General features: G+C 39.9%; 4 protein-coding genes across 5 annotated transcripts in view; 2 read left to right on the forward strand and 2 right to left on the reverse strand.

Annotated features, from left to right (window-relative positions):
- The window catches only part of hgsnat (heparan-alpha-glucosaminide N-acetyltransferase), a 10389-nt gene extending 3708 nt beyond the window's left edge, over positions 1–6681 (forward strand). For both annotated transcript variants that reach the window (XM_010778025.1, XM_010778026.1), the window contains exons 4-18: positions 703–821; positions 962–1031; positions 1322–1391; positions 1520–1623; positions 1933–2009; positions 2128–2158; positions 2242–2402; positions 2571–2686; positions 2898–3019; positions 3510–3636; positions 3852–3938; positions 4077–4154; positions 4338–4408; positions 4994–5106; positions 5428–6681. In XM_010778025.1, the coding sequence (XP_010776327.1) occupies positions 703–821; positions 962–1031; positions 1322–1391; positions 1520–1623; positions 1933–2009; positions 2128–2158; positions 2242–2402; positions 2571–2686; positions 2898–3019; positions 3510–3636; positions 3852–3938; positions 4077–4154; positions 4338–4408; positions 4994–5106; positions 5428–5609 (1528 nt within the window). In that variant the 3' untranslated portion in view covers positions 5610–6681. The remainder of the gene's footprint in view (positions 1–702; positions 822–961; positions 1032–1321; positions 1392–1519; positions 1624–1932; positions 2010–2127; positions 2159–2241; positions 2403–2570; positions 2687–2897; positions 3020–3509; positions 3637–3851; positions 3939–4076; positions 4155–4337; positions 4409–4993; positions 5107–5427) is intronic.
- The window catches only part of cp (ceruloplasmin), a 737508-nt gene that overhangs the window by 249700 nt on the left and 472069 nt on the right, over positions 1–15739 (reverse strand). The window lies entirely within an intron of this gene.
- n4bp2 (NEDD4 binding protein 2) overlaps positions 1–15739 on the reverse strand; it is a 78927-nt gene that overhangs the window by 22837 nt on the left and 40351 nt on the right. The window lies entirely within an intron of this gene.
- On the forward strand, positions 7127–14276 carry rbpja (recombination signal binding protein for immunoglobulin kappa J region a). Its single transcript, XM_010778024.1, has 11 exons — positions 7127–7312; positions 8092–8124; positions 8273–8368; positions 8526–8691; positions 9862–10036; positions 10157–10294; positions 10466–10578; positions 10717–10857; positions 11219–11374; positions 11513–11616; positions 12899–14276. Exons 1-11 carry the CDS (start codon positions 7293–7295, stop codon positions 13239–13241), a joined length of 1485 nt encoding a protein of 494 aa, XP_010776326.1. The 5' UTR covers positions 7127–7292; the 3' UTR covers positions 13242–14276.

Here is a 15739-nt window from a genome sequence, read left to right on the forward strand (position 1 = left end):
ACACACACACACACACACACACACACACACACACACACATGAATACATTTACTTTGTAAGTAATTATGGGATGTATTTCTTCTTTCATAGCAATTTTCCTTCATACTTCATTGCCGTGAAATAGGTCTTAAATTCTATTCAATGTGGTCTTAAAAAGGTCTTAAAAAGTCTTAAATTTGAGTTGGGGAAACCTGCAGGAACCCTGTCCCTCCTCTGTTGCTCTCCCTGAGGTTTCTCCCATTCTCCCATTTAAACTGTGGGTTTTCTCCAGAAGTTTTTCCTTGTACGATGTGAGGGTCTAAGGACAGAGGGTGTCGTATTGTCATACTGATATTCTGTACAAACTGTGAAGTCCACTGAGACAAATGTAACATTTGTGATATTGGGCTATATAAATAAACATTGATTGATTTAGGGGTCGACAGCTCTCCTGATTGGGGTGTCCCTTCACTAAGGCTAAGTCCCTAGCTCAAAGGTGAAAACAATCAAATGTTAAAATGTAACATTGTAGCAGACATATTTTACATAAACTTGTAAAGTGTGGTGTATCAACTCTCTATCTTGTTATTAAAAAATTGTTGAATGGCAACCTACATATATAAAACATTAAAGATCCACGGAATGACTATGAGCATATATCCATATATCAATGAGCCCGGTTTGTTTGCGGCGTGTTATAGCGTTTCATTTATTTGATTCTAGGGTTCCATTCCACTTTGGGGAGCACGGGAACTACTCTCTCTGGGTGAAAAATCTGAACGACTCCTCAGTGGTCAACTGCTCTCTGGTGACTGGTGCAGACCCTGTCAACAGCTACATACGTGAGTCTTGCATGTATTAACACGTTCATTACACTTTATGACACACACATGTGCCAAGTCTTTTTTTATGATGTGATCATGCCATTAAAAAATGTCAAATTAAAATCATGTTCCTCTTTCTCTCTACATGATCTCTCAAGCGATCTTGGTAGCTTTTCTTATCTTTGCTGGACTGGCCTTGGCGTCTGCCATAGGAACAACAATATTAGGGTAATGTTATTGTTTTGTTCTTCTGTATTTATTCATTACATTTTTAAGTAGAACTGCGTTGATTTCATACTCATAGAAAAATCTAAATTCATGTTTACATACAAAATCAAATCTATGTATGATGCAACATATGAATTCCTTAGAGTTAAATCATATGTATTATGTGTTGCAGTGCTGCAGCATTAACTAAGGTTACAGCTAAGAACAGAGAGTCCCTGCTGCTGTGTTCTTGTGTCTCAAATGTGAACTGTTGAAATTACTCCTAAACTGGTTGACTGCTTTTTCTCCAGGCTTGATGTCGTGAGGGGTTTCTTCTTCCGAATAAGTGGCTCCATGGAGACTGAGAGGCTCATCAACTCTGTGAGTGTTTGTGCAGAAGATATTTTTCGAACAACAATCTTTTTAGCCAAAATTACTATGTCAACCAAACGTTTATAGAGGTGTATGCTTCGGTTGAACAGTGTTTCTAACCAACTTTCATCATTCAGGAACTGGGTAGCCCTGACAGGACGGTATCATTGATAGCTGACAACATCCTCCCTCCACCATCGAGCCCCAGCAAGAGGCTGCGATCTCTGGACACATTCAGAGGGTACCCCCCCCAACTCTGCAGCTTGGCTTCCTCAAAAAGAGATATTAATCAAGTTACCATTTGGCATAATCGCTCATATCATGTGTTTTTTTAAGTACTGGGAAATGTAGGCAGCTGACACTAGATTTGTGATTTTCATAATTAACCTTATACTGATAGTATCAGCATGAATCTAGGGCCTTGAAGTGGTTTCAAAGTGTTTTTTTGTCGAAAAGTGAGCAGTTAGGTCTGCATTTTTGTCGCATCATTTGAAGCAAATATTTCAATGTGACTTTGCTTGTTTTGTTTGTTTTCCCTATGTCCTGTCAGCATCTCCTTAGTCATTATGGTGTTTGTAAACTATGGAGGGGGACGATACTGGTTCTTTAGACATGAAAGCTGGAATGGTGAGTCCCACCTGGTTATACTTTTATTTTCTTTCAACCGAGTTCTTCACAGATATTAGTGTTCGGCCTTAGAATTGTAGTTGATTTTAAAGCCTGTGTTTTACATGTCTTCTTACAGGCCTCACAGTTGCAGATCTAGTCTTTCCCTGGTAAGTTTGGTATTAGTTTAAACCCTATGTCATATTCAGCTTCCTCCTCTTTGTGTCTGATTTTCTCACCCTTTTTCCACCAGGTTTGTGTTTATAATGGGGACGTCCATCGCCCTGTCAACCCACTCCATGCTCCGAGCAGGTTCCACGCGTTGCTCACTGCTGAGGAAAGTTGTGTGGAGGAGCATGCAGCTTTTCATCATCGGTGTCTTCATCATCAACCCAAACTACTGCCACGGACCATGTGAGAATAAACACTACTTTGAGGTTGACTTTAATATTGCCAATCATTTTCATTATTAATAAATCATGTTCTTTGATAACACTGTTGACCTTTTCCTTTCTTTCTTTGCTTGCTTGTCATGTTTTTGCCTACATGTGTTCTCATACCCAATACTCATCTACTCCACAGTATCCTGGGACAACCTGCGGATTCCTGGTGTGTTGCAGCGCCTGGCCTTTTCATACTTAGTTGTGGCCTGCCTGGATCTATTGGTGGCAAGAGGTCGCCTTGACATCCTTACAACGGTCAGCAAACAGCTCCATTTACCGTTATTCTTTAGCTTTCTAGTTTTTGCTCAACTGGTGCAAAAGTTATCTAAAAATAAAACTGCTGTATTTGCTTTGAAAATATAAAAGAGTGTCAAAATTCGGAATTGTATCCCTCATTTACTGATCCATGATACATGTATTTTGAATGAGAACTAAAGTGTTTGATTCACGTGTATTTGTCCCCCAGGATGCTTGGTGGTCCCCTGGTCTTGACATCTTGCTGTACTGGCCAGCCTGGCTGTGTGTACTTATCTTAGAAATCATCTGGTTATGCCTCACTTTCCTACTTCCTGTGCCAGATTGCCCAACGTGAGTAAAACAAGGAATGTTTGTCTGTATTCATGTAGAATGAGCAATGCTCAGGAGAGGAACTGGCCCCTCTCCAGGACCCAGACCACACTATATCCTTGGTCCCTTTAGGAACTGGAACTGGTGATCTTCTGGTTTCAAGCCCAGCCCCTGTGTTTGTGTGAAATGCTTTGGCAATTCTATTTGATTATCAGGTGATGAGTAGTCTCTATCACTACATTCTGTATTCAATTTTAGCTTCAGCTACAGGTTTTAGACTTCCAAACATGTTGACATATGTTTAGATAATTGCAAAGCCAACAAGGTATTGTAAAATAATTGATTAGCAAATCACAATTAAAAACATCTAGCATAATCAAGATTTAAAGCAGAATTGATAGAAACCCCAACAATTCCATCCTTAGTTTTGGGTTGTTTTGAATGATTAACTTTGCTCTCATTACCCTTTATCCCACATTGATAACACTGACTTCCCGACTCTCCTGAACAGAGGCTATCTGGGTCCAGGTGGGATCGGGGACATGGGCTTGTACGCTAACTGCACCGGTGGAGCTGCTAGTCTCATTGACAGATGGCTTCTTGGAGAAAGCCACATCTACCAGACTCCCTCGTCACGGGTTAGTGACCAGAACAACAACTAAAACATACCGGGTGTAGACACATTTAGTCTTTTTATAACCTGAGATGTGAAACTTGAGCTTACATATAAGGTTTCCCTCCTCTAAGAGGCCCATGCACAATTGCTAGCCCCAAAATGCTTACATCACAGGTGATGCAATGATACATTTAACTTATTCACAAACATATTTGTTCTTTTCCCATTTAAATAAAGGTGATTTATGCAACTCATATGCCATATGACCCAGAAGGTGTTCTCGGTAGCATCAACTCTATTCTCATGGCTTTCCTTGGATTACAGGTTTGTTGTAGTACTTGTTAGTTTCTCTTACCTTTTGTCTCTTGCTTATATCGGTATTTTGATGTCAAACTTGATACTAAGAAAGCTTATTTGAACAACTAAACCGATTCCAATTTTAACATTTTGAATTGTCCCCAGGCAGGAAAAATAATCTTACACTACAGAGATCTCCACACAAGTATAATTTCAAGGTTCCTTATATGGGGTCTATTATTGGTGAGTACAATAACAAGTTGTCATAAGCATTATCATATGATGCTACAGTATGTACACACATGAATCTGATTTTTGTTACTTCAGATAAGTAAATATTCCACTGATTTGTTAAGCAGGTTCTCAGTTTCAATGCTGAGACAATGTTGATCCTTAGTGAATAATAATGTCTGTTGTGACACACAGGGAGCCATATCTGCAGCTCTGACCAAATGTTCTACTGACCATGGCTTCATCCCTGTTAACAAGAACCTATGGTAAAGTTTGATTTCACTGTATGCTCCTTCAGATGTTACACGTTTTGCCTTTTTCTGTATCGCTTCTTTCAAGGAATAGACAGTTTAAGAACGTTTTAAAGAAGACATAACAAGCTTTTCTTTTGTTGTTGTTTACCACCCCATCTGATGTATTTGGTTCATAGGTCTTATGTTTCAAGCGTTTTACAGTACTTTAGTGCTTTATTGTGGCTTGTTCTGGTGTAGGCAGGTATGTTTTTATTGTTTTATAATGTTGGCCAAAGACTACTTTTTTAGCTTTGTGGACAATTACATTACAACTAAGGTATTATTCTCAAAGTTCCAGTATTTTTCTGGTTTCCAAATGTGCGCTTAATTCCTAGCCAGCTATCTCCCTTTTCCTTAACATCCAACTGTGTTACAAGTTGGAATTTTACTAAAAGGCAACACTGGTTGCCTCATCGGCACAGTCAGCAGTTAACCTTCAGCACAAGCTACAGAGAGAAATGAAATACAATTGAAAGCTTCCTAAACTTAGAGGGATTCAAATCTTTGCAATATAACTTGTTTAATAATGCTGCTTGTGTCTGTTAACTTCACTTCTAGGTCTCTGTCCTATGTCACAACGCTGGCCTGTTTTGCAAACGTGCTGCTAGTGCTGGTGTACTTCACAGTGGATGTGAAGAAGTGGTGGTCTGGAGCACCTTTCTACTATCCTGGTAAGAATTGCACTGTATAGTCAAATATACACTGATGATCAATAGCTGATTTTCACAATGACAATTGTGTACATTGGGCATGATTTTATATGTATATACCGACTGTAAACGGATTCGACCTTCCATTTCTCACGCTAGCTCAGTATTTTCATTTAGTTTGAATTCATATCAAGGGTATTTTCTGAGAGGAAGTTCAATAATAGCACATTTTTCCGTCTACATAATAACTGATGTGTCTCACTTCTGCCTGAGGACAAAACATTAGATCTGCCATGTTTACGAATTTTTGTTGAACTGCGTGATTTGTGTGCATTTTTACAGGTATGAACTCCATCCTTGTGTACGTGGGCCATGAAGTGTTCGAGGAGTATTTCCCCTTTCGTTGGCAGATGTCCAACAGCCAATCCCACACTGAGCACCTCACCCAGAACCTTGTGGCTACTTCCTGTTGGGTCTTTATCGCTTACGTGCTCTACAGAAAGAAGATTTTCTGGAAGATTTAATAGCTGACCCTCTGAATGGGACGTACCAACAACGATACCAGAGGACATTGTTTACATCAGTTGCTGGAGTTCAAATCTGACGACATTTGGAAAGCTGGAAACGGGAGATTATTTTATCAAAACTATGGTGATTATCTGTTCTCTGAACATGTGTGGTAGCCTTGAAACAGCAAATATTTTTTCAGTTTTTGTAATTACTTTTTTCAGCCAATACTTTACACGACCATACATGTTTTAAATATTTTTTCCAAAGCTCTTCAGATATGAAGCAGAGCACCCCGACCAAATACCTTAACTGACTCAGGAAGAACTCGTCAGAGAACAGTTCATACATTTCAGGAGTATGTTATTGTTATTGGACTATGTTATAGATGCTAGTTTCAATTCCTCATCCTATACCACAGACTACAGCAGCAGAGTGTTAAAGTAGTGCTTTACTTGACTTCCTCTTGGGACAGTCCGTGCTGCCACAAATACTGTTGCATTAGTCAGAAAACTGAAGTGGATTTTTGTGAGAGTGACGCATTAAATTATGTACTATCAAGAGAATGCTGTATAAACAAGGGGGGAAACTGTAGTTAAAGCTATGTTTAAATGGAAAGTTAAACATCTGCAATATATCTGTCCTTGGCTGTCTTCTCTCCATTTGAAATGCTGCGTGTTACCAAGTGTGGAGGGGAAGTGAAGGAGGGCATGTCAGATGACTTTTGAAAACCACCAGAGGTTGCTTGCTTTGCATTTTGGTCAGTGCAGAAGCATGCATGTCCATGAGATAATCTTTATGATCAAGTTGTCAAATTTGCAGAATTTATCGTTTTTATTTTTATAATTTTCTTTTTTGTGATGAAAGTATTGGCAGAAATGATTTGCCTTTCATTTTTATATTTACTTTTTGTTAAGTTTGGGATGAGTTTAAAGAAAGCAATGATACTGTATGGTGCCCATGTGTAATTTTGCGATTTAAAAATACATATTTGAAGTATTTTCTTACTATAAAAATGTGTTATCATTTGTCATTTCTACATTTGACAGTTAACATAAATATGAATTCATTTGAATATAAGTTTATATAATAAAATATGTTCCAAGAAGTTGTTTCTTTTTGAGTTTGAATTTAAGAGTGAGTTTTGTTCTAAGAACTTATTTCTGATCACCCTTTGGGCCTTTAAATCAGGGGAAGAATAGTATAAAAAGACCATATGAAGATTTTAAACAATAATTTGTATTCCTGGTGTTACCACTTACGTAACACTTAATCATCTTCAAGCTGTGTTTCGAAATTAATCACCGTAGAGAGGTGTAGTTTAGCTTTATTGCTCAATAAGGCGTGGGAATCGAGTTACAGTGTGGGTGCCTTGTGAAAAAAAGCAAGTTGTGAGAGCCGCTTCGTCTCGCGATAGAATAGGTCGATTTTCATTTATGTCTATTGTGAGAGTTTTTGAGTTCTCGCGTGACTTTGTAACTTTCCCACGCCTGTTGTTTAGGCGTCTGCCCTCTGCCCGTCGCCACTCCCTCCCCCTCTTCTCACCCCTTTGCCCCGTCACACCTCCCCCTCTTTCTCTCCTGCTTCTCCTTCCAGTCTGGTTCTCCTGTTGTGCGGTTGGCTTTGGTGAGGGAGCTGGGGGAGGGATCTCGCGATTGTTGGACTTTTTTTTTTTTTCCGGGGGAGAGTTATTTTGGAAGATGGCGCCCGTTGTTACGGGGTAAGTGCTGAAATTCAAAGCATAATGATATAAAAAAAGTTTTTTTCTTGTGTTAACCCGTTTGTAGTTAGTAGTGTTCTTGAGTGATGCTTCGGGGTGTTCGGAGTGTTGCCTTGTCCTCAGTGAGCTGACCCCACGCATTGCTACTTTGAGGCTTGATGTGGGGTCAGTTGTGCCAAAGTATTCTTCGTAGTATTGCTGCTTTCTTTGCCATTTGAGGAGTTGTACGATATTGAATATGTTTCAAACTACTTAAGAAACTTTTTGTCAGTCAAACGTTTTACTTTTCTACTGAATTACTTCTTCTGTATTTGTGTAATGTGTGGTTTAACCATAGACAGTAAATGGTTTCAACAGGTTACGCACAGCAGCAATATAATAGCTTTACAAACTTCTCAAAAACTACCCTTTAAGGACAATGGTCAGTGACAATGAGTGTCAAATATATATTAGTGTCATTGCACACATTGTACAACATTTGCTGTGCTATTAGTACCATTATTTAAATATCTGTCTGAATTGTTTCCTTACTGAGTTTCCTTAACAAGTATAAAAACATACTATAAACAAAAGGCGAAACAATGTTTTAATCTTTAGTTTACATGTGTATCTGAGTTAATAAAGCAATAGGATATTATAAGCATTTTACAGATTTCGCGACTCGCTAGTATTGTGCACATTGTCACTCAGTTGTTCACTTTCAGTCAGGCTTATTGTTTTATCTGATACATTAGCCCAGCAGCGTAAACACCTTGCACCCTGATGTTTTTGTTTTGCAGGAAGTTTGGTGAGCGACCTCAGCGTTTGACAAGGTAAGCAGAAACAGAATGGCAACCCTCACAGTGCATACATCTCAAACTCTTTAAATCTACCACAAAAACTGGGACAACTTGATTACATTTGATTGCATTAAATGTTAGAACAATTTGTCAGTGTTAACATGATTTTCCTTCATTTCAGGGAGGCTATGAGGAATTACTTGAAGGACAAAAATGATCAAACTGTGATCATACTACATGCAAAAGTTGCACAAAAGTCCTACGGCAATGAAAAAAGGTTTGACTAGGACTTCTCATATTTCTATACTTTATATACAGTATCAATGATTTGTTATATTACTTTATAAATGTACACTCAAGTTTAAGTTTGTTAGATGATAAATCAATGTTCAAAACTGTAATGTATGTTTTTTAACCCTACTTGTGCCTCTTAGGTTTTTCTGCCCTCCACCATGTGTGTACCTGATGGGCAGTGGCTGGAAGAAAAAGTTGGAGAATATGGCGAAGGAGGGGTGCACGGAGCAGGAGGCCCAGCCATGTGCATTCATCGGGATAGGCAACAGCGAGCAGGAGATGCAGCAACTCAATCTGGAGGGAAAGGTGAGTTAGCATTTATACATTTAATATTAAAGGGGTTTTAATTACGGTTCCATGTTATGATGTTGGTAATCGTCACTGTTAACAAAGTCTTCCCATTAGGCATGGGACAATATGAACATTTTATTTCAAATGTATCCTGACCATGATCATTTTGACGCACAATAGTATCCTGATGCTTAAAATATGCTTATAAACCTAATATGGTACCACTTTACAATAAGACTACCCTTATAAAGGGTTTACGAATAGTTTGTAATTCATGTATTAATTAGGTTGTGAACACTTTATAAATCATGAATAAGCTTTTATAAGACATGAGATAAAAAGGGCAACTGTTTCTTGCCAAATAGTGAGCCCACATTTATCTGTACTGGTAAGCCTTATATTGGCTACCTAGCTTACTTGGTCTTCTTCATCAGCCAGCATCCTTGGTATCTGTTGCTCACTGAGTTGATTCTCGCTATGTAGCCAATATAAGGCTTAGTCGTCTTGCCAAATAGTGAGCCTGTGTTGATGTATGAAAACTATGTTAGAACAGGTTTATAAATGGTTCTTAATGATTAATAAAGTGTTTACAACCTAATTATAAACCCTTTAGGAATCCTTTATAAGGGTAGTCTTATTGTAAAGTGGTACCCCTAATATTTAGTTAAAAAAACAATAATTTGAGTGAACATCATTTTCAGTAAAATCAGTGATCTTGAATGAGTTAATAATTAATCATAAGTTACCCCTGCATAAATAAACAATCAATAAAAAGAAAGCACTATTGTGTGAGTCTGCTACATTCATATGATAATAGCTGTTTTATTCATGCTAAGGCTCTATTTGTCCTTCTCTACAATGACAGCTTTTTTGAAGTTAATCATATGAATATATATTAATTCACGATTATCTAAGTTCCTACCATTCTACCTTTGCTCAGCTTCACTCTTAGCAAAGTATGCAAAGTAACCACACCATCAAATGTAAAGTTGCATTAATTAGCTGTCTGACATATCCTCTGTTTTTCACTGCACACATGCACTGATGTTCTTTCTTGTGTTTTATTATTGCACCAATGCCAACAAAGAACTCTTATACGGGGAAAAGAGGGAGGTGAAAGGGGGACAAACAAAACCATGCGCACTCGCACAAAAACCCCTAACCTAATCTGTCTCCTTGCATTAGCACTTCTGCACAGCTAAGACTCTGTACATCAGTGACTCGGACAAAAGGAAACACTTCATGCTGTCTGTGAAGATGTTGTACGGGAACAGCGACAACATAGGAGTCTTCCTCAGCAAGAGGATCAAGGTCATCTCCAAGCCCTCCAAGAAGAAACAGTCCTTGAAAAATGCAGATTGTGAGTTACAGGGTGTTTGAACACACACATACACACACTAGCTGATGCTTGACAGCTGTATGGTCTCACTACACACTGACACTCATCTCTCTTCCTTTACCCCTTTTCCTTTCTCCCCAGTGTGTATAGCTTCAGGGACTAAGGTGGCGTTGTTTAACCGCCTGCGTTCCCAGACAGTCAGTACCAGGTATCTTCATGTGGAGGGGGGGAACTTTCTCGCCAGCTCCCAACAGTGGGGAGCCTTCTACATCCACCTCTGTAAGTCTTTATCTGTGGTTCATTTTTTCACTTTACATTATTTTCTCTGTGGTCTTTACAGTTGTTTTCATTGATGTTCATTTGTCCCTTGACTGATAGAGAGCACCTATTAAAGGTTAAGAGAAAGTTATAGACTTTTACATAATTGTTATGCTCTGTTTCGTTTCCTAGTGGACGAGGAGGAGTCTGAGGGAGAGGAGTTTGCTGTGAGAGACGGCTATATTCACTATGGCCAGACAGTCAAACTGGTCTGTTCTGTTACTGGCATGGCCCTGCCCAGACTGGTATGCACCATCTATGTAGTCATGTCTGTGTTGTCTTTCAACTGCACACAGATGTTTGTGTTAAATTGCATGTATACACATATATGCATTATCTTTCTCTGATTACTTATGATGGGTGTGTTTGTTTTCATTTCCCAGGTCATTCGTAAAGTAGACAAGCAGACTGCATTAATGGACGCAGATGACCCGGTGTCCCAGCTTCACAAGTGTGCCTTCTACCTGAAAGATACAGACAAAATGTATCTCTGTCTCTCGCAGGAGAGGATCATCCAGTTTCAGGTGTGTAATAACGCACACACTTACACACACGGGCTGGAATTGGGGTTTTAAGTAAGAGTTTCAATTCTGCCTTAATCAAATCATTTTCAAATGATACTCTTTTAATTGTTACTTACCATATAACACGGGGCTTTTACAGAGAACATGTCTGCCTACAGCAAGAATGTGTTGTGAATTATTTAGTACCCAGGCTACATGTCTACCTGTTTGTTTTAATGAGCATCCCAAGGCGTTAGAAGAGAGTCTTATATTTATCCCTCTCATCGACAAGCTCCTATCTAAACTCACGTGGGTTTCTCTCTTGTTATATGTGCAAGTGGGAAGTGAAACGTATTTCTATGGTTTTTTTTCTACCTCCCAGGCCACACAATGCTCCAAAGAGACGAACAAGGAGAATGTAAACGATGGGGCTTCCTGGACTATCATTAGCACTGACAAGGCAGAGTACACCTTTTACGAGGGAATGGGACCGGTCCCAACACCGGTCACACCTGTCCCTGTGGTGGAGACTTTGCAGGTATGCAAAACATGTCTGTTATACATTTATCAGCCAACCTAAGTGCTGGTTACCAACCACTTCCTCTTTCAGTTTTGACTCAGCATTGAGGGACCATTTAAAGACATAAAACCCTTTTTTTTGTATGTCTGTGTGAAGTTAAACGGGGGAGGAGATGTGGCGATGTTGGAGCTGACCGGACAGAACTTCACCCCCAAGCTCAGAGTGTGGTTTGGAGATGTGGAGGCTGACACCATGTATAGGTACGTTTTCTGTTTCTCTGTGGGAACATTTGTGAGTAATGGCATCACCAGGACGGAGCTGCCATCCATGGAGGACCTCTACTCCCAGCGGCTCAGGAAGGAAGCCCTCAGGATTATCAAAGACCCCCATCACCCCAGTAACAAACTGTTCTGTCTGCTGCCGTCTGGCAGGCGGCACCGCAGCATCCGGACTAAAGCCACCAGACTCAGGGACTGTTTCATCCCACAGGCCATAAGACCGCTAAACACCTGAGCTCTGCTAAGTGCCCCGATAAACATTCCTGATGTCATCTTGCAATATACTTATTTATATAAATAGTTATCAACACAATAAACCATATTTAATTTTGTCTTAATTTACATTATTTTATTTAATATTCTGTTCTTGTACATACAGTGGCGGCACCAGGGTATGGCTGGGGTAGGCTACAGCCATACCAATGAATGGCTTGGCCCTACCTTAGCCCGACCATGAAAAAGTATGCAAGTAAGCATGTTGAGAACACGGATTGCGAAAATCTACCGGTCTTGTCCACAACACACAAACTGATCCTGCTGTAACAACAAGTGCACGTTACTGATGCAATATGGATTAGACCATTCGGGCTTATGCTAGAGGGGTGCAAGGAATAGTCTAAGTAGTGGGGGAGTTTTATACACTAAAGGTGTGGAAATTCTCTGGCGTTATAATATCAGCGCGGCCGAGGTCAGATCAAAATGCCCCCGAATGCAATTTGAATAGAGTCAGACCTACAGCCAATCAGAGCAACGAAACGTTGGGTCTGCGTCATGCATTACAGATGAGATCAGTCGGAACCGCCATTTAGTATCCCCATTGGATCTTCAACGTCACAGTGGTCCCTTTTTATTTACTACAAGACAAATGTGCCATTTTATTTCGTACAGTTCCATTTTGATTGAGACAGGGAAATAATCTAAACCTCTCGCGTGGCGTTTCACTGTCAAGGGGGGCGATATAGAGTGTATGTAATTACTTTGCAAATACTGACTTGAGCCCCACCACTGTATGGGTTAGCCCTACCATAGATTACCCAACAAAAATACTCTGGCGCCGCCACAGTGTACATATCATATTCTATTTACATGTATATAGACTTTTTGCACTACTTTTTACTATTTTATTATATATGTTGGATTGTTGGAGGAGCTCAGGTCATAAGATTTTCATTGCCATTTCTACACTGTAGTTTTGTGAATATGACATTAAAACCTTTTGAATCTTTGAATATTCAAACCCTGTCTCAAACGTCTGTCCCCTCAGATGTGGAGAGAGCGTCCTGTGTGTGGTGCCGGACATTTCTGCCTTCAGGGAGGGCTGGCGCTGGGTGAGACAGCCGGTGCAAGTCCCTGTCACACTAGTCCGCAACGATGGAGTCATCTACTCCACCGCCCTCACCTTCACCTACACCCCTGAGCCTGGGCCCAGACCCCACTGCGGTGCTGCTGGGGCCATTCTGCGGACACATAGCACCTCTTCATCATCACCGGTATCTTCATCTTCCCCTTCATCCTCGTTGGGGGGGCTCGGGGACGGCCATGGGGCTTACAACAGTAGTGACTCAGGCATGTCGTCAGGGGCGTCCACCATGTCGCTACTGTCATAGTCAATCTGTCTGTGCTTTGAACGGTTGAGAGAGAACATGTGTGCATATGCTTTTGAGCCAGACAAGCTCATGGACCTGTGAAGAAATGCATACAGACTCACAAACTCTTCATCAGAGAGCAACTGTGATCATCGGGAATGCTAAAGAAAAGTTGGAGAAAAAAAGCAAGGACAAAGAGAAGACTGAATTCTCTCTTTAGCTCCCTCTACTGGTTTGTTTTGGACATTTCAAAAGCTACACTTAAAGGACCTCGATATTGAAGATGTTCAGCTAAGAGAAGTAAAATGCCCCATGTAACGCTCACAACAACCGGATTTGAACAAGAAACAATAATTTAGTTTTTTTTATACGCCTGTGGGAAGCTATTTCAGCTGTGCTCTCTTTCTACTGAGATCACGTTTGTGCTGAACAGGTCTTGTTGATTCATCTGCTGTGTGCAAAGGAAACATTTGTTGTAAGAGTAACATAGTTTTTACGGACCAAGGAATATTATATTATTTTATTCATATTATATTTTATAAGCTTTTGCCGAGGTACATTTGACTTTTTTTATTTTATGATACTGCATAGTAAGTTCACTTTTGTTACCAAATAGATATTTTTTCATGTTGACTCCTTTTTGAGTTTTGTCTAAATCTTTAGGTCACTATGTTCAAAAACCTTCCCCAACTTTTTATAACAGATGTCATTTTTGATAAGTAGTGTATGTGTAAACTGTCAGTGTATTCTGGGAAACCTGTGCTTCCAATCAGCGTGCTGTTTTTGTATCAGAGTGCTTCAACTCAAGTCTAAACATAATCAGTTCTCTTTCTATTATAGCTATCACACAGCAGTACGTCTTCATGTACAGTAGAGAATCCTTTGAACAAAGTACAGAGTTTACATTAAGTCAAAGAACAAAGAAAAGAGGTCAAAAGTATTATCTGACTAGTCCTATTACAGATGTATTTCTTTTGAGTTTGTGCTTAAGGCCCTGACACACCAAGCAGTCACCAGAGAACACGCCGACTGTTGCGTCGCCGTGTTCTCCTGCGTCTTGGCCATGTGTTTTCAACATGTTGAATCGACCCTGCGTCGGCCATGAAAGGCCAAATAAGGCGTGTCACGGCCGACGGTGCGGGACACACCAAATTCAGTTTGGGCGACAGGGCACGCTTCGTCGTCCGACTAACGAAAACGGACGATTTCGGCCTGGTGTGTAAGGGCCTTTATGTGTTGGAAGAAGAGCTTTAACATTGTTGCTTGGTATCCCTGTCTTCACACATGCACCAAACGTAGCCATTGCACTTCGTTGAACCTGGTTTTGTGAAATATGGCATCTGACTGCAAAAGCACTAAAACTCAATTTAATACAATCAGAATTGGTTGATTTTTTGGGATTGACTTGAACAGAGTTAAAAACCTAGCTTGTTCAGTCTGTTGAATACAAAATTAATTTGAACTGACTTACCGAAGTAGTTAGGAATGATGAGATGCCCTTTCCTTAAAAAAAAACCTACCTACACAATTTGTTTTGCCTAAAGTTCTCACACGAAATCCTGATTTTTATCGGGCTTTTCTGTCATACTGTTCCAAAATTCAAGTAAAGTTGAAGTACATTTGGAAGGTTGACCAGCTCACTGTCAGTTTTCGTGACACAGCTGTAGATCTTTGCATGTTGTTTTAAGCTTGCCTAAGAAGTACATTTATGGTTGTACAACAAACTCCTTTGTTGTACCATCAAGTCCCAGCTGAACAAAAATCTCCACTTATTTCCGTGCTCTCTCTAAACAACAGTCAGATTGATGGACCATCTCTTGATTTGATTCAGTTACATCACAAACGTGTTTATTCTTTTATTGCGATGTGGTCACACTTGATACAATCTCTGCTCATTCCAAATGATTGAATCTCTGGTCACCGGATCCTTGTTCTGCCCTGTTCGTTTTCCCCCTACTGTGCCTTATGCTAATGTTTTTCTGGCAGTCAAGTGTCCATGTTCTATCTACAAGGCCAGGTGTGATGTAAGTCAGTCCTGTCATAAGATCAACTGTGAACTAGCATGGTCAATCAACAGTAACATGTTACGCTGGCAGCTTTATGAGTATTTCCATGGCTTTTTCGTTTATTGAATAAGTGTCTTTACTCTAATCCTTCTTTTGATGTCCACTGCTCTTTCCCTATATGATCATCCCACCATAGTTTTAGTCTGTCGTGTTAGTCTTTCATAAGTAAATCAATATGGCAAGGTTTCTTAGTAAAAGGTCATGAATAAAAACAAGCTGAAGCTGAATATCACTTGTATAAATGTTTTTTGTTTTGTATTTTGTGGTTCTTTTTCATCATCCTTAATGAGTAGAAACGGAGCTAAAGGACTAAGGTTAGATGCAATCATGGTAAATTCATATATAGTCCACACACTCGGATACTGGAGAGGCCTTATTGGACATGTGCCGCTTTCGGCATGCTCCAAAGGGGATAGGTCAAAGCTGCCCACTATTTTTAAACTCAGGGCTGAA

Source organism: Notothenia coriiceps, unplaced genomic scaffold (assembly GCF_000735185.1).
Source record: "Notothenia coriiceps isolate Sejong01 unplaced genomic scaffold, NC01 NC01_scaffold00018996, whole genome shotgun sequence".
NCBI classification, from domain to species: Eukaryota; Metazoa; Chordata; class Actinopteri; order Perciformes; family Nototheniidae; genus Notothenia; species Notothenia coriiceps.